The sequence below is a fragment of the Pleurodeles waltl genome, chromosome 7 (genome assembly GCF_031143425.1).
Source record: "Pleurodeles waltl isolate 20211129_DDA chromosome 7, aPleWal1.hap1.20221129, whole genome shotgun sequence".
Taxonomy (NCBI): Eukaryota; Metazoa; Chordata; class Amphibia; order Caudata; family Salamandridae; genus Pleurodeles; species Pleurodeles waltl.
In genome coordinates, this window is record NC_090446.1 from 934,922,849 (window position 1) to 934,941,662 (window position 18,814).

Sequence of the window (18,814 nt, forward strand, 5' to 3'; positions counted from 1 at the left end):
ATCTGTGTATATGAGGGCGAAAGACAAGCCATGGTGGTCCTGTTTTTGCAAGTAATAGCGTCCATCAAACAAAAATACATTGAGAGGGAGGCAAAAGTGCATCATTTCAATCAACATCTCAGAGTGCTACAGCAGGTTTACTGATCATGACTTCAAGAAATATTCACAGGCTTTAGGCCCATCTGACTGCTGTAGGGATGTATATAAAGAGATGTCTATTGTTGCCATCAGATACCTGGATTTCCATGGAATGTCATTAATCCTGTTCAAAAAGTCAACTGAGTCTCTTAAATAGGATGGCAAATTTGGCACATATGGAAATAGGAAGATCTGAAGGTGTTCACTAACAGGGACCATACTGAGTATTGCGTACAATTGGTCGTGCCAGAGGATTCTCAACTCCCCTAGGTTCTTTTGTACGTCTTATTGGGTGATCATTTTTGACATATTCATATTCAACCTCATCTAGAAAGCCAGCTTCATTCCAATTCTTCAATTTCTGATGAAGCAAAATCATGAATTCAAGTCTTGGATCCTTAGATAGCTTTTCATAGTGTTGCTTCACGTCCAACTGTCTTTTGGCTTCTGCTATATATTTGTCCTGATCCATTATAATGATGTTTCCTCCCTTGTCAAAAGCCTTGATCATAATGATATGATCATGTTCACGGTCCTTCAGAGCTGTCCAATCGTCCTTAGTCATACTGCTCCTATTTGATATATATATATTGTAATAATTAGGACCTAGTTTCCATAGGAAAAGCATTTCTGTTTTACATATTAGTTTGGCACCATTGGACAATCTTCACATTTTCTTTTTCAAAACAAGTTTGCCACTCACTTCTGCTGCTGTTTGGAATGTTTCGGGTGATTCATTAAAAACGGGAGCCGAGAAAAACAGGGGGCCACAAAACACATTTTCCCCGTGCAGTTTCCCATAAGGATTTTAGAAATAATTTCAAAATTGGCAGAAAACTAGATCTTGGTTCAGAAAGAGTGCCTTTTGTAATTTGTTGTAGATTTGGAGTTATTAAAGAAAAAATAAATATAGTTATCTCGAGATGCGGATCCACTCGCGGAGGATCAGTGGATCTAGGGGAAAAGTAAGGCACTGAGATAGGCTGGCAGTAACCTCAGAGGAAAGTTGCCAGCACCATTTTATTTCTTGCATCAGGCTGGAGTGTTTGTGTGGGGGGGGGACATGGAAAACTGACAAAACGGGTCAGGATACAGGTATCCTGACCCAATAGGACAGATGGACGGGTCTCTGAGGAACCCCTCTCGGAAAGAAATTGCCCCATTTTTTTTTTTAACCAATCCACCGCGCTCAGCACGACCCCCAATGTAAATCCACAAGGGATCCACATATCCAAAATCCAACGAAAAAGCAAAAATACTCACTCACACCAAAACGATGTGCGCGGCATTGGGTTGGGTGCATGCAGGGAGGATGGCCTCAGTTCAGGTCCTGCCGCTAACCCACACTGCGCAACACCTTAGTTCTAGTAACATATGGTAATTATATATTACTTTACGTTAAAAAAACATACAAATTCACTGGAAAAATAAAATAAAAGTTACTGCAACGTTACAATTAGTTTGACGTTTTACCTTTACAAAACTATAGAAATTCAGCAGTTATAGTTATATTTATAGTAATACTTATCTGAACAAACTGTAACTTGTGCCTATTAAGCAATTTTAGGCCACAAGTTATAGTTTCCTTACATAAGTGTGACTATGACTGCTGAATTTCTATGGTTTTGTAGGGGTAAAACATCAACCTAAATGTAAAGTCCCTGTAACTTTTGTTTTTTCTCAGTCAATATATATATATATATATACGGCTCTTCGGCAGACCTCCCCCAGGATATGGGGGCTTATTAAAAAAAAAAAAAAAAACAGCAGCAGTCCCAACTTTCTTGCCAGTAGTGAGTTATTCAAATTATAAGGTGATAACACATGCCCGACGTGTTTCGGAGACCTAATCTCCTTGATCACAAAGTTTGGACTGCCACTGGTTTCCGCCCCCAGATCCAGGAGGAGGTCTGCTGAGTAGCCTGTAATTGGATAATTGGGGGTTTGCTACCCTGCTATGGTCCGCCGCTATCAAGTGTCCAGGAAATTCTGCAAACTGACGAACATAAGATATATATATATGGCAGTCACCAGTAGGTAGTTATAGTTAGGACCTAGTTTCCATAGAAAAGGTGTTTATTGACTTGGCTGTATCTTTGGCGCCATTTGACGAATCTTCAGAAAAATTTCCAAATAAAATGTCAAGTTGGGTCTTGTTGTGCATGGAAAGTTTCAGGGTGATCCGTCAAGCGGACGCGGAAAAAAAAAGGGGGTGGGGGGGCAAAAAAAGAGTGTTTCCCATGTTAATTCCCATAGACTCTTTAGACACACCTCTAGCCCAAAACGCTAGACTGAACAACACAAATTTGGCATAAAGGTTACTTTTGGTCTGGAGATCACTCTTTTTCCTATTTGGAGTAAATTTGTTCAGTAGTTTGAGATGTTAAAGGAAATCCAAATTTGTATATCTAGAAATGCAAATACTTCATGAACCATCCTGACATTGTGCGGAGGTTTGTAAGGCTGCCAACACTCGAACCAGGAAGTGCTGCCAGCCATTCTGGGACTCTGTTTCAGCAGTCTGCAAAAAAAAATAAAAAAAAAAAAAAGCAAAAGAAAAGGGGGCAGGGTAGGAATATCCTAACTCCCAAGCCTTAGTATAGGGGTACCCTGGGATCTGTCTGGTCAAAATAATCATTTATTTTTTAAATTCATGGAAATATTCGCTTGCTTTTAATTTTGCCCTTGGGTGGGACAGGTCCCGGGGGCATAGTTATTTTTATAATTCCACCATCCCGGGCTCTTAAAAGCCCCATGGGCCACTACTTCCCCAGGGCTACATTTTAAAACTATGCGGGAAGTATTTCGCGAGTGCTGTGGGGTAGGCAGCAGGGTCTGGCTGCAGGCCCCGTGGCTATCCCCTACTGCGCATGGCCACAGGCCATGTGTGGCATGGGGTTGGGGGATTATAGGTGATTACATATTATTTTATGATATATAAAATTCTGATGAAATGATGGATATTTGTAATGGAGACCCTATGTCACAGTGATTAAAACAGGCTGAAACCTCAAAGAAGCACCATGGACAACTTATCTGTCATGCTTAGCCATCAGAGAGACATTATGCTTTATTGGCAGACATTGAAAAGCCATTTGACGTGTACGGACTCTGGTAGAGAGTATGTGACTTGGTTTGCTATATTTAAATTGGGTTAAGTTACAACACCAACAGCTCAAATCAAATCAGGCCAGGAAACACTGGACAGCTGGACCCTTGACAGGGGGGCAAAGTCATGTGTGTCCCTTTCACCCTTTCTATTTGCAATAGTAGTGAAGTCACTGCAATGCAAGTTGAGAGGCATCCTGGATTATAAATGTGGTTGGTTGCACACGTAGGGTCTATCAGTGCAGATGATACCCTTATTTATTCAATGAGTTTCGAACAACTGGTACTGATGCTTGTAAATAAAAGCATTGACCCAATTTTGGGAGGTGTTGGGACTATGCATTAACTGAGAATATTTTCAATCAAGGCATCTGAATGCACTTGGGCCGACTATGGGAATCTGGGTAGTGCATGATAGAAAAGCTCACTAGTAGCTTAATGAAGATATGGTCCTTTATGAATTGAAACAATCGTCTAAATTCTAGATCTCATGCCCTCTTTTGGTAATGGGTAAGATTTCTCTTGTCAAAATACTGTTTCTGCTGCGCTGTAATACATTTTTCTGTGCTCTACGACATGGATTCCATACTACTTTTTGAAGGAATTGGAATAAATTATGGTTTCTTTGTTATGGGCTGGTAATAGTAGCAAGGTGAAACTTGGCTCCTTGAAACTACCCATTACCCTTGAAATATTGTGGGTTAGGTGGGTTAAGACCACAGGACACTGACCTATGGTGTATGGCGCCCCAACTGAACCACATGTTAAGTAGCTAGATAAGCACTGGAGAGCCAACAGGTCTGGCTGTAGCAAGTGTGCAATGATTTGTTTCTTTATTTTTTTATAGAAACGCGAGGCATGCAAAAAACACTTGACAAGCACATGCAAAATCTGAAACTAACAGCGTCCTGAAGTCCAGATACACCAGCTGAAAGTGCAGACATGCACTTTTTTTTTTTCCAGGCAGCTGTGCAAATGTGATCAAACAAAATGGTGTCATTCGCAGTGCAATAAAGCAAATAGATGAAGTGGGTTGACAGATTGATCCATGCGGTATGCTGTGTTGGGTGGAAGCAACAGACCAACTGGATGAAGAGGGCTAAGTAAAAACCCTTTTATGTATGTATAAATGTATGTATTTTAATTATTTGTTTTCTGGTAAACTGGAGGCTGGTGAGTGTGTCAAAGCAGTGTCTAAGCCAGCTTTAACAAGTAAGATAACTGTCTGTTGAAGCGGACACGAGCATTAACTGCTTCAAAATATTGCTATGATGGGCAAGGAAGCTCCATTGGCTATTCAAATTTTATTAGAAAGGTGGGGCGGGTCCCCCTCTCCCCCCTGTGATCGCTATGCAATTGTGGCATATGTGGCCGCTGAATAATAGTCAAGACATATTCAGTGAGATTGAGGAAGAGGCGTTGTTTAATACTTGGAGCTGTTCACACAGTTCACAAATATGTTAATTTTTCTGAAGCATGGGAGTGTTTTGACAGTGTGCAGATGCCAGGGAAGTATGGAAGACATTTACTGAGGCTCCAGAGGTTACTCAAACAATGGAAATGATGCTTAGCTTGATGCAAGGAGGGAGACTGGTGGCTAATCTGTACCTAGGTTGCCTCAAAGTTACTTGTTTTGTAAATAAATCTGCATGTCCCTTTGGAGTCATGTGTTGTGCGACAGATGAGGGCAGCAATCTCATTATGTAAGAGCTCTGATAATACCCTCTGATTATAACAGGACTAATACTATAGTAGGGCTTGAATACTGGTGATTTCCTTATTTTCAACTGGTCCACAAATCTACATAGTGAGGCTGAAGGAATCAGTAAGCAATTGTATTTTTCCACCGGTCCTCAGATCTACAAAGTGAAGGTGCCTTTTTGAGTATGTGCAAAACCTACGAGCTTGCATGTTTTTAAGGTTTTGCACCAGCATTTCTCTAATCTTTGCCCATAATGAGAAAAATTGGAAATTGACTCCTGACAAGGGCAGAAGTAAAACGTCTTCCAGGGTTTGGGAAAAAAGTGGTTCAAAGGAAACAGAACTTGTAAACAGTTAACAGATTTTCACATGAGCACATCTACACATGCATATTTGCTTGTGCTAAAATACAGTTCACAAATTTTCTAGGAGTTGAATTTCACGGTCTACATCTGCCAATTCTTGTGAATTAATGAAATATGTAAATCTGCAGTCATGCAAAGACATATACCATGGGCTCAGTTTTCGGACTGTCTTTATGAATTATGCCCCTAATTAGGTTTGGGGTTAACCAAGACTTTTTGTTTTTATTACAATTCTATATCTATCTATCTATCTATCTATCTATCTATCTATCTATCTATCTAATCTATCTATCTATCGGCTGGGTTTACTATGAGTTATAGCATACTGCTCTTTCACAAGGAACATATCAGCACACAAGGTAGAGCCAAGAACTACTGTGGGTAATGTGTGATTTTGAGACCAAAACAAAATTTCGCTTTTTGCCAATGTTTGTTACAATGGTTAGGGCCTGGCACCTAAAGCAACAATAACGTTTTACAAAAGCCATGTGAAATCAAGGTATGAATTAGCAAAACCAAAAGACTGACCACCAATGTCAAACCTATTGGCTTTGCCAATGTTTGCTTATGTTCATGTTTCCCATGAACTGATAAGTGATTTTCTATTATAAATATTTTTGGGAAACACTAGCATACATCAACACATTTTACTAAATGATGCTTCTAAGAAATGGTAACTAAATGTCACAGTAGTTTCGCAAATGTTTTTTTTCCCCAGTTGCACTATATTCTGAAAGAAAATAACTATCAATCTTTCTTTCCAGCTTCTACAGATATTTGCATCTAATCAGACGGCATTATGGGAGCATTATACATAGCCTCATTTTCTTAAATTTTGCAAGCATGCGTGCACATTCTTTTACTGGAACCACTGTCAAGTAGTGCAGTCCGAGCTTACAGCATTTATTTAGAGTGCTCACCCTAATAATAAAGGTTATACTGAAATGAACCATAAATACAGTTCGAACAGCATTAAGATACAAGCATAAATAGCTCAACTGCAGACAGTTCCCTTGCTTGAAAACTGACAACCAAAGGGTTTGTGCTGCAGGGAATTGGGGCTACTTGTCCCAAGGACAAAATAAATATGAAAACTTGTAGTCCTTGATCCCAAACAATATGTCCTGGATATTCGCTATAGGAATATAGGAATTCCACACCCCTGCAAGGGGAGAGACTGGGACAAATGAATCTGCAATAGTTCACAGATAAGGAAATGGAACAAAAACACTGTGCAAGTACAGAATATATCAAGTAATTCAAAATTTAAATTAGTCAAGTTTGATAACGATAACGGACAATGTATTTAAACCCACAGAAGCTGATTATTTGTGCTGAGCATTCCTCTGCTTGTTCACATTGGAAAATATGAATGAATACTTCCTTTATATGACGTGAAACTGCTTTTGCATACAAGCTTTTTTGCCACAGGTGGTGGAAAGACTTTAACCTTTTACTAGGGGATAACCAAAACATATGAAGCAATGAACAGTCCCTGAAAATAAGAAGGAATATATAAAGCATTAATCTGTAACTCCACGGGCAGTACTGGCCAAAAGATGAATACCCATCCACTGGCTCAGACCTCAGGCACCGCAGCTTTGTAGCTATATTAGGAATATGATGGCGTGGGCTACAGCGGGAGACAGCCATATGAAAACTGTGGAGGGACAGCAAAGTAAGTGAAGCAGTCTCTTGGACTGGGCAGTAAAGATACAGTAATCACCTAATCTCCAAGGTACTATACCTCCATGAATTCACATATGCTACCTACTGGATGGGTGCTGGGAAAAGGGGTTATTCTTAAAGGTACTCCTACTAATGAATCCAAGAAGGAAAATGCTGGAGTTAGGCTGGACTACACATTTTCCTTTATAATTATTTCACTTTGATTGATAGTTATACCTTGTACTATATAAGAGCAGGACTGGGTGTGGCAGGAACTAGGTCATTGCTGGGGAACAAGTATTCTGCTCAATGGGGAAGTATGAAATTGCTTACACACTTGCTGTATCAGAGAACATGGGCAATATTCATTGCAACTGTCCTCACTGGAAATATAAAAGTGTTTAAAGTGTCAAACAATTAAAAAAACTTAAATAGAAAATAGAGCATTAACATTGCAGGTGACCAATCACGTACCATCACAACTAGGATGCTCAAGTTTGAAAGATGTGTGCCATATCATGTCAAGTATGGGAATACATGGTAGTGGTGGACACATCATGACCAAGTGTCTTCGTCATGCTGAGGCTAGGTAGGCTCTCAGGTCGTAAAGGAACTCCAATCCAAATTAATAGGGTAGACACAATATAATGAGAAATAAACATTAGAAGGAAGTTGCCTTGCAACAATACAGATGTTTATAAGTGTGTTTTCCTCTATTTGTGACAACTTTAAACACTAGACTAGCAATGCCACACAAGAGTGATCTTGAATATGGAAATAGAACCCCAAAATCAATGACATGAAGTTAGTGTCAACCTGAAATGTACCAAACGCTAACGTCAGAAACTAACACAGGAAAATCACACTTAATAAAACTCTTGTCTACATACCTGGTGCTGGCTGTGCTCTGCAAGGACACTCTTGGTCTCTATGTCCCAGATTTTAATGCTCCCATCATCTGAGCTGCTGGCGCACAGGTGGTTCTGGCCAGGGTAGTGACAAAAGGTGAAACCAGATACCCTGTCAGTGTGGCCAACCAACTCTCCTGAAATTGTGAACAGATATTAGTGATTTTCTCAAATTGGTAAATTGCCATTCTGTATATAGTGTCTAATAAATGTAGATGCTCAGTCGGGCTAAGCACCCAGTCAGAATTTTCAAATGTGTATACATCAGTACACCCAGTGCCTCAGTTAGGATCACAAGTTCTGTAACAATCTGTACCTCGTTTATTATGTCAAATTGGAAGAAAACTGCACCAGTTTCAGCTTCAGACATGAAACAAAATCATTTACTATAATCAAAGTTTGCTAATACGTGGGCCTGTTAAGCCAGGAATTTCAGCAGGACGTGAAATTATCTTTCAAAGCCTAGTGTCTATCGTCTCAAGGAAAGGACATTTGTGCATCAGTCACAAAGAATAGTTAATTCCCAGTAACATTCGTTATCCATCATGTGTATCTATATTTAATCCTTAAACCCTGAATAACTAAGTCCACCTGCTAAATCTTAGAATTTGTTATTCTTATTTATAAATGTAGTTAATGGAGCGAAAAAAAATGTCAACATTTTCTTTCTATATTTTACTTTTATAAAAAAAACATACACATAATTCAAATCTTCAGCAGAAAATACAGAATGGGATTAAACATAAATAGCAATATTGATACCTAAATACTTTTTTCATTTTTTCCTTTTTCCTATAAAAGGGGAACCAAAGTATGGTCCTTCCATAAGCATGCAGTTTAAAGAGGCAAACTGCACTTTTGCTTTAAAGCAACCAAAGAAGACTGTAAGACGTAGCGCAGCGCAGTGGCAGTCGCCCCCGCAGCTGATTCTGACGGTCGTGTGAAAGATGTAGCATTAGATGCCCAAAAATCTGAGGCTCCTTAAGGGGAGGAGAAAGGCCAGTTTATGAATTTATTAGATAATCAAAATAGAGAACTGGTGTTACATGTAGGAAATTCATCAATTCTCTATCATGGAATCTAAATATTCATAAACACTTAGTAAAACAGCAAACATATCTGTCCCTAAAGCAGGCAGGACAGCCGAAAGGAATTAAAGTGGAACATATGTCAGCAAAGCATGAACACCTACGATCATTTTTTTTTTATAACTGTGTCTTCTGGGGTGTGGAAGGAGCCGGTTGCTAGATGGGCCTGAGAGGGGGAGTTGGCAACACAACCTGCTGACTCAGAATGGACAGCGACATGCGAGTTAGTTAAGAGTGTCCTGTGATGCAAGGTTTAAGCTAACTCACTTCAATTTTCTGCACCTTACATACCTGGCACTGATCAAACTTCGTAGGATGTATCTGGGTGGAGGGACATGCTGTCCCAGGTGTGGTATGGATGGGTCCTCATTCCAACATATGGCGTGGGACTGCCCGGCAGTTCATCAGTATTGGCTACAGGTGACAGAAGGAATGGGAGAGGTGACGGTGATCACATATGAGGCATCCCCGCAGACATGTTTGATGCGTACGGCACACAGCCTTAAGGTGAAAAGATGCGTTGGAAATTCCTACCACTGGCTTTGGCAATGGTGAGGAAGGTATCCATGGGGTGGTTTGGGACACGGGCACCCTTTATTAAGTTATGGCCAGGGATGCAATGGAATGGACCACAGCGGAGGAAGTCAATATGAGAAATTCTCACAGGGATGACAAACAGGAAGAGGACTTGGAGGTGTAGATTGTACTGATGGAGAAAATGTGCCAGCACAGAACAAGAGACAGGGGAGGACGGAACACACACAGGAAATGGGGTCGCTTGGTGCTCCAGTATAAACCATGGGAAGCGTAAATATAGAGGGGAATAGTTCCAGCACATAGTGACAGACGAGGGGTAGTGGGGGATGCAGAGAAGAAAAAAAAACGACCACATCATGAATGGGAAACTCCTGAGAGGGCAGTATTCACAAGAAGCAGCAAGGTGGTCTCCTCAGCGATCCCAGAATACTGTTGGCTGGGTGGTGATAAGCCTGTACTAGATAACTGGGGTTGCGTTGGTTTGCAGTTAACAACCTACTCAACGGTCATAATTGGTGAAATATTGATCTTCAGTATGTTTGGGATGTCTAATTATGCTATGCCTTGTGAAGGGCAATGTAAGCCAAATGACTAATAAAACGAATTATATTAAAAAAGTGTCTTCTGGATTCTGTCTGTCCCCTCAGCATAATCCGCTACCACTACAACTTTTGTGGCTGTGTTCATTTTTGCTGGTCTCGTACGGTCTTCCATGAGTTTCTGTAAGACGGCCTTATGCTGAACTGAGGTCTTATCTATCAACTGGCCATGCATCACTGCCTTAAGACATCCCAGGTGTCCCAGACCACGACCTGGCCTACCTCTCCTCTGATGCTTAGCTTTGTTCGATATTCTGTTAGAGAATGGGATTTTTTTTTATTGAAGAAAGGGGTGGATGTCTGAGAAGAATCAGCATAGCCCTTGCTGTAAGACAGAATTCCACTGAGCCAGATCATCAGATGTTTTCTCTCCATGTATTCAAATTCTCACTTCCCCCTTGGAAAACATAAGTAATTATTTGGTGGACATAAGTCTCCCGAAAGTGTCAAGCCGAGTGGCGCGAGCAAGTCGGTATACACGACCCTCGGGAGGTAGGGTATTTTTCTTGTGATTTATCCAACAGGGGTCTCTTGTGTAGCAAGATATTTTCTATCCTTCTATAGCTGGTGTGAGTTGCAAGACAGAATGAGTATTCCAACTTAAGTGGTTGTCTGTGGCATCAAGCATCAGTAAGCTAGTATAACAGGGCCAGCCTGCCAAGCTCCTGACAGTTCACTGGTACCATTACAAAGGTTCTGTGTTTTGTCTGTGAACTCACACATAACTGAGTTCGGGCCACTTTGGCACTCAGTGGTCGCCCTTAAGATAAAATGGAGGAACTAATTCTGGCCCTATACAGGGCACCTATTGCAAGCACTGTGAGGGGTGACCACCCAAATGTAGATTCCTTATCAATACCAATCTCACCAAGTGCTCTGGTGGGGCATTCAAGCCTCTGACATAGGTAACAAACGTGAAAATGAAAGGAAAATGTTACTTACCCTTTGAGCATCTGTTTGTGGTATGCAGTACTGTGGATTCACATGCTGTGCAAACTCCTGCCATCTATTACTGGGTTCGGACGTGTGCAACTTGTTTTCCTTCGAAGAAGACTGAGTCATAAGGTATAGTGACTCTCCCTTTTGCTGGTAATGCATATGGGCACCGGCTATATTGTTTTTGCTGCACCAAAATAGAGGATGAAAATGGAGCATAGAGGCACAGAAGATGACGACCATGGAAAGAAAAGAAAGAGCGAGAGAGCAAGAGAAAGACCGAGAGAAAGAAAGCGAGAGAGAAAAGAAGGAACGAGAGAGAAAGAGAGAAAGCAAAAAAGACAGAAAAAGAAATAGAGAGGGAAAGAGAGAGAAAAAGAACATCTGTAAAAGCCTGATGCTTGCAGGGAAAGGGTGGGCACATGTGAATCTACAACCCTACATACCACAACAGATGCTTACAGGGTGATATTTTCTATTTGTGGCATGTGTAGCAGTAAATACACATTGTGCATAGACTGTAACTCAGTGTGTGGTGAAAGTGAATGAAGTGGACAAGGTAGCTGTCTTGCAGATATAGGAATGTTATCCAAAAAAAGCCATAGAGGCTCTCTTTTTGCAGTTAGAGTGTGGTATGGAAGGGGCAGGCAAAAGATCTCTTGCCTTCTGCATAACAGGCCACTATACATATAACCGGGCTATTCCCCGCTTTGGAGAGAGCGCAACCCTTGTGTGATTTGGAGAAGAAAACAAAAAGCTGCTGTGTCTTGTAGGAGGGTGTTGTTCTGTCAGTGTAATACATGAGGGCCCTCTTGACATCTAGAGGACTCACTGGTCTGAGGCAATTTCTGCCCACCATGAGAAAAACACCTGTAGTCTTCCCCGGCAGGTTTGTTGTGATCAGGGGGTTGAGGGGGCTACTGTGACAGGTCAGTGTTTGGAGGAGGCTGCTCCTTCTGCCGAAGCACCTTTTCCTCTACTCTGGGAGTTATTACCTCTATAACCGCTTGTGGAACAGTCTTGTGAAGAGATTTGATGGCTTTGCTGCTTCTGAAATGAGGTAGAAGCTTCGGGAGAGGAGGAGGACTTGGAGCTTCCATGGTATTAGGACCTGCAAAAGGAGCCACAGGCAGATCTGGTTAATCTGAAGAGGTGATTCCAATCGAAGGGCAGGTTGAGCTAGTGCTGTAGCGCTTCTGGCTTGAAGCCAGAGACACGTAACCAGGTGCAGCATTTGATGAATACGCTCAGGTTGACTCAGAGTGCCACAGTCTTCGTGGCATCTAGGGCACACGTAATTGTAGTGTTCAATATGATTTTCCACTCAGTGGCAAGGTCATGGCCTCGTTTCTGGTACTTCTCTCTGAGATGTTTGAAGAGAGCTTCCATTTTCTCTTAGTGTGCACAGTCGTACCTGAAAGAAGATAGATTGACTTGGTAATATGCCAATAGGTGGCTTACTGGGCCGCAACACGTTAACCAGCCACATCAGTTTTCCTGCTCACCTTGATACGGGGGAGTGCATAGATACCCTGCGCACTAGCATGCTTGCAGGCTGTATGGACTACCAGGGAGTCTGAGAGGAGTTGAATTTCTCATGTAAGGATGAGATAAGGGGGGAACCTTTACACATTTTGGCCACCCTGAGGTTATCACCCTGGCTTTAACTGGCTCCTTGACTGTTTTAGGAATGGTCTTCAACATGCCCTTGAGCATGAGTAAAAATTGGAGGGAGTGCTGTATAGAGGACAGCGCCTCTACCAGGAAATCCTCCTACTCTTGGACCTTATTAAGTCCACCTTGTAGAAGGTGTTGGCCAGATAACAGACCTCATGGTATGAGGTGGTGTTGTCTGGGCGGCTTGGCAGGACAGAGGTCCGGGTTGGTGTCTGCAAGAAAGTCCAAGTCATAATCATCCCATGGGTCATCCTGAGGCTTAGGGTTGAAAAGATAGGATAGGAACGACGATGAATGTTGGTATCCTGAAGGTGAGTGTGGTGAGGAGTGACCCTGAGGAGTTGGAAGGGGAAAAGATGGAAGTGGTGGAAGAGGAGGAAAGAGGAGGGGGAAGAGGAGGAGGACAGGGTATAGTTAGAAGTGGGCTAGTGTCCTGATCCTGGTGCCCCCTGGCTTTGGCTGGTGGTTCAAGCTTTAAGGTGAGAGCCTACTGAAAAGTCAGTTTCTCTTATGAGGAGCAGTGTTTCAAGCCGTGGGAGGAGGATACGTGAGGATCCTACGAGTATGTGGATGTTTCAGAACCTGTTTCTGCTTGATGTCAAGTTCTTGATGTAGGCACTTCAAGATCGGCTGCTCCGGAGGTTGGGGCATTGGACGTCAACCTCTGACACTGAAGTTTATTTCTGCCCCACCGGAAACAAAGGTGTTTTAGACACCATTGGAGTTTTCAGATCAGAGGTCGGCTTCAAGGCTGGTTTTGGTGCCCGTGTCAAGGGTGTTGTCAGCACCAGGTGTGGTGCCTTGGGAAGCACTGAAGGCTGGATCTGTGTTCAATTCAAAGCCTTGTGTAGGTTCCAACCACAGCTTTTGGACAATGGCATGGGAAGTTTTGTGCTTGACTTCTGGGCTCAAAGCCCGCTCCTCTGGAGGGCGGTGCTCAGGCCAGAGATTGGTGTTGGGACAGAGGTGGAGGAGTGGTGATGGTACTCAAGGTCGGCGTCTTCTTCAAATGTACTTTCAAAACCTGCAGTTCCTCTGTCTCGGATTGAGAGCTTGGCTCTGGGCTGAAGCCTGCTCAGCTAAGTGTCCTGGTTGTTCTCCTTCCTCACCGTGGTGTCCCTTAAGATGTCAGGGGTAGAATACCCTTGTCGATGTGCCATACTGCATTGAGCGAAACACCATTCCACCTGTACCTCAGAGTCTTTCTGGAGCAGAAGGCAAGACATAGCCGTGCAGAAGGCCTTGTTCTTTCCGGGAGACAGACATTAGTTGCAAACCAAATGGAGGTATTTCACTCTACACTACAGGCAGTACTGGAAAGGGGTGCTTTCCATTACAATTATCACATACTCGAAGACCAAATATGTAGGATTAAGGTCTCGGAGGGGTATCGAGAAGAGCCCAGTCACCGATCCAAAAGGAGGTCGCATGACCCTGAAGATTCTGCAGATGATGGTATTGCTTTCCCTGCAGGTATGGAGAAGTTTGAAGGCGAGCAAGATGAGCATCAACAGGCATCGACCCAAAGCTCTGTTCAAACATGGCCAAACCCAATGGCAAACAAACAAGAACAATCTAGCAGTGCCCATGCACATTACCAATATTAAGTTGAGTCACTATATCTCATGAGTCAGTCTTCTTTGAAGAAAAATATGTTGCACGTGTCTAAGCCAAACACTAGATGGCAAGAGTATGCAAAGCATGTGTATCTACAGCTACATATGAGACGAACATGATTATTTTTGTTTAGTAAGCCAATAGGCTCACTGGCTGTGTGACAACCTCCCCCTCTATATCCGCTTCTACTATACCATCCTCAGGGATTCAACGTAAAAGGCAACCCAACTCATTTAACTGCTCCTCAACTTTTAACCTACATCACAACAAAATAGTCAAAACCCCACATCATAAACAAACTCAAACACACAGTTGTATTCTCACCACGCACACTACTAAAAATTGCTCCATTCGAGCAACATTAGCTCTCTTACACCTAGATTCTCTCCTAAAATATACTTGCACTCTCTCCTACTACATAAGCAAGCATTAAGAGACAATTCAATTTTGTACCATACTGTCCTCCCCATACTGGCAACAGACTAGTTAACTGTTCATATGTCAACAGCTACTCTTTCACTGGTGTGGTACCCAATTAGCCCCCCTTCATATAGATCAACTGCACGCGGTGTACCAGCCCCTCTGCTATTTGAAAGGGATCATCTGTATTCACCTCCACTTCACTAACTCGTAGGTGCCTAATGGCTCCTCTTCTGTCAAAGTACCGCCCCTCCTCGTCCAAGTTCCTGCTATTTCTTCACCTGGATACCTTCTGCCCTATGGTCACTTTTCCAAGCTGGTAGTCCGAGAGGTCAGCTTTTGGTTCTGCAAAGCCTCTAATCAAGGCACAGAATATCACATGCCCCTTCCAGTGACTTGGAGGACCAATGCCTGCCCTTCCATATAAAATGGAGACCAAATGAGTGACCCCATCTTTTACTGGCTTATCACCAGGGCCACTGGAATTATGGGATTGTGCGGCAATTTTCAAATAGTTACAGATTTGCCGCATTTGCCACATATTCCATCACCTGCCATATAATCTGCAGATTTTAACAATAAAATGTGTTTCTAGCTCAAACAGTTCAAAAGATACATTGCAATGCAGTAAAAAAAAAAAAAAAGGTACTTTGCAAACCAGAAATTTTCACCTTTTTGTTGCTTAATGTGATACTTAACTTTAACTTCTAGCGCCTTGAGACCCGCACGGGTGAGTAGCGCGCTTTATAAATGTTAATGATTTGATTTGATACTTGGGTATTAACCTAGCACTAATAAGGTGCAACCAATGCTCAGACAGCGTTACCAAGTTTAAGAATGATGAAATAATGTTACTAAAAAATGCGCACATCATACCGCATAATTTGCCTTTTCTTGCTGTATATTTACTCAACTCTGCCGCATAACTTGGTGCTCTCCTGCTGCATTCTTCTCAGTGGCCCTGCCTATCACTCAGAAACACCCTAACAGGTTCTGAGCTTTCTTCTTCGGAAGTGTGGCCAGGGAGAAGTTGTGAAAGATCTGCATCTGTGACCCATTCTACCCGCCTATTTGTGGTTTAAAAATAATTGTTTTGTAGCATTCATCGCAATGTTTTCTGCTGAGTAGGGTAAGAAGGGTATTGCTCCTTAGGTTCACGGGAGCCACTGAGTGTACATGCTGGACGTGGATGAAGTGGTTTCCTGTTTGTTTTAACATGGCTTTGAATATACCCTGCATATACTCATACTGTCTTTTCACATGTCCCCCTTCAGGAATCCTCTGTTGTGGGACCTTTTCCTTCTAGACTCATGTCCTTGCTTCTCCTGGAGGATTATGTTGATGCTTCTAGGAAAAGAATTCTGGCTCTTAAATGCTTCAGTTCAGAGATCGCTCACCCACAGTTTTCTCTAGGTATTGGCTCTGATCTCCCAGGTCTGAGGTGTCATTTTCCACATCTTGCAGTCCTTGTTTAAATTCCTCTTTGAGTAAGATAATCTCATCTTTATGTCTTTCAAAGAATTGCTTTGTGAAACGTCTGGAGTCTGTTTCAATCTTCAGCTGCTTGGTTTGGTAGATTCCCAGTCCATAACTGCAAGCCTTTTTGGGGCTACTCTGTTGCACACCGTATTGCAGAATGCCCTTAATGGGATGGCACTTCACTCTCCACCTGCTTACTCTTGGTGCTTTTCTGGCTGACACTTTGGAAGTTATTCAGAGGATGAGATAATCCGGCACACATCCACCCTAAAAACTCTAATTTCTAGATCACTTGGCCTTCACTCAGAGCTGCTCTCTCTCTGCTGGTATGTTGATCAAACTTCTTTCCTACACCAGCAGTTGTTCTTCAGGGTAGTCTGCAGGCCCAGCTCTTCCACCTGTCAGTCTACGCCAGGGGCTGAACTCTCGAAGGCTGATAACTAAAGAAGCAGTATAGTTCTGGCTAACCTATGAACATGCTCAATGCGCTGCCTCAAACCTCCACAAACTCACTTCTGACAATCACATATTCTGCAGCTATCTCTGCTCGAGATGCCACAGAGCCCCTACTCATTAGCTTTCCCTCCAAGTACTGTGCTATGTAGCTACTGGTTCGCTCCCTCACTCCTCCACTTGAAAATGAGTTGGCGTGCCAATTTGCCAATTATGTATTTGCTGCAGAGCTGTTTGTTGCTCCCTGCTGGACTTTCTATTCAGGCCTGCCAGATTGAGCTCAACTGTGGTACCTCAATCTAATCAAACACACAATCTTTAAAATATTATCAGACCTCCTCTCCTTCTCCGGCCCAAAGAGGAAAAAATACAGACAATTACTGCTTGAAAAGTTTTATTCTGGTACAGGCCACATAGTCCCTTTGGGCAACATAAGGATCAATTAACCTCCTTCATGGTCCAATGCAATAGCTTGATCAAATTAGTTTGAGAATTCATTATTTTGTGAACCGTCAGGTGACCCATGCATGGACTTGTGTTTGCTTGCTACTTTATTTTTATTTTTTAAAACTGGTTGAAACAAGTACTAAGTCTTTGCGACCTCCAAACTCTACTCCTGTTATCCCTATATAGCTTGGCTATTTGTGGTGACTGGCCATTCTCAAGCTTGGAAACAATCTCGCCTGGATGGCACTCAAGACTTCGAAAAAAAACAAAAAAAACAAAAAACGATAGCCACGTCCAATAATGTTGAATTTACATTACTAAACTAGACATTTAGAGTAGGAGGCTTTCTGTCTACATTGGCTGCTCAGAGTTCTGGACCCCAAAAATGCAGAAAATGTCAATGTATCAGGGAGGCTGACATCTGGCATCACAGCTATCTAGCACTGTGGGCATCAAACAGACTGAGCTTCTATCAATCTAGACATCTAGTCATCTGAGGATCATTCTTTTCAAACCCGGTCCCCTGAAGGTGTGGTTTTGACTTGCAGCCAAGTTATAGCACGACCCTTTAAAGGGGTGGTTGGCTTTGTGTGTGTGGTCCTTAGTAGCTTGCCTTTGGACAAATACCTAAATAAATAAATACTCTAACAACGTTAGCTTTTAGGATTGTGCCCTCCAGTGAACAGCCTTCAGGTGAAATCGTTTTTTTGGAGGCAAGCCCTGTGGAGACATTCTTCAACGCAGCCTTCTTCTATTGGTATTGCCATTTAACGGCATTGTGTGAGAACTAACACTCCAGCATCACATGGTGCCCACCTCTATTCAGTCCAGGTGACTGGCACAATAACAAGGCAACACCTTAGTCATGTAGGCCTCTTGGGCAACTGAAGCGGTTTTGCCAGGAGCCATTCACCAAGTCCTCTGTGCACTGCATGTGCACACCACTATTTGTTCTTAAAACGCAGCCTCCCATTCTCAAAGGCTCTCCTCTTAAAGTCATGGACTCCTCGAGCATCCTTATGCATGTCCAACACCTATAGAAGAAGCCAAAAGTCAATTCCATGAGTAGTAAAAAATATGTTGGGGAAAGAAAATCACCAGTAGAACTTGGGCAGTAGCATAGCTTCTCCATGATCCTACAGCCACTAGCCCCAAAAACGTGGGTTAAACACTAAACTGCTATTTACCCCCCAAACCAGCAATGGTTAACATTTAACCAGTCAGAGGCATCTTGTTTATGAAGAATACCATTGCCACCACATATCATAATCCATAATCCCCCCCCCCCCCACTGAAGGCAGGGACCCCAGCCTAAACATTTTTGATCAGCTGAACCACAAACCAATATACATAAAATACAGAAGTAAGCATTTATCAAAGACATCCACAAATGACAAAACATTTTATTTAATTTGCAAACAAATATAAATAAAAATAAAAAAAAGAATTTTAATAGGAAGGTTGAAGCTTTTCTAAGTTCAATTGAAGCCTCACATCGTCCATGCAATATTCTGTTTGAGCAATCTGAAGATACTAATTTAATTTTGAGCCTCCAATTTCAAATTCCTTGACATTTACAGTATAGTTTCAAATGGTCAATTGTACATTTAGCCACTTTATTTATATACAGTTTATGAATCTGTTAATATTATTTAATTTTCTAAGCAGTCATG

General features: G+C 42.2%; 1 protein-coding gene across 2 annotated transcripts in view; it reads right to left on the bottom strand.

The window, feature by feature from the left end:
• The window catches only part of GEMIN5 (gem nuclear organelle associated protein 5), a 330,369-nt gene that overhangs the window by 254,793 nt on the left and 56,762 nt on the right, over positions 1-18,814 (bottom strand). For both annotated transcript variants that reach the window (XM_069199624.1, XM_069199625.1), the window contains exon 3: positions 7,871-8,025. In XM_069199624.1, coding sequence (XP_069055725.1) covers positions 7,871-8,025 — 155 coding nt within the window. The remainder of the gene's footprint in view (positions 1-7,870; positions 8,026-18,814) is intronic.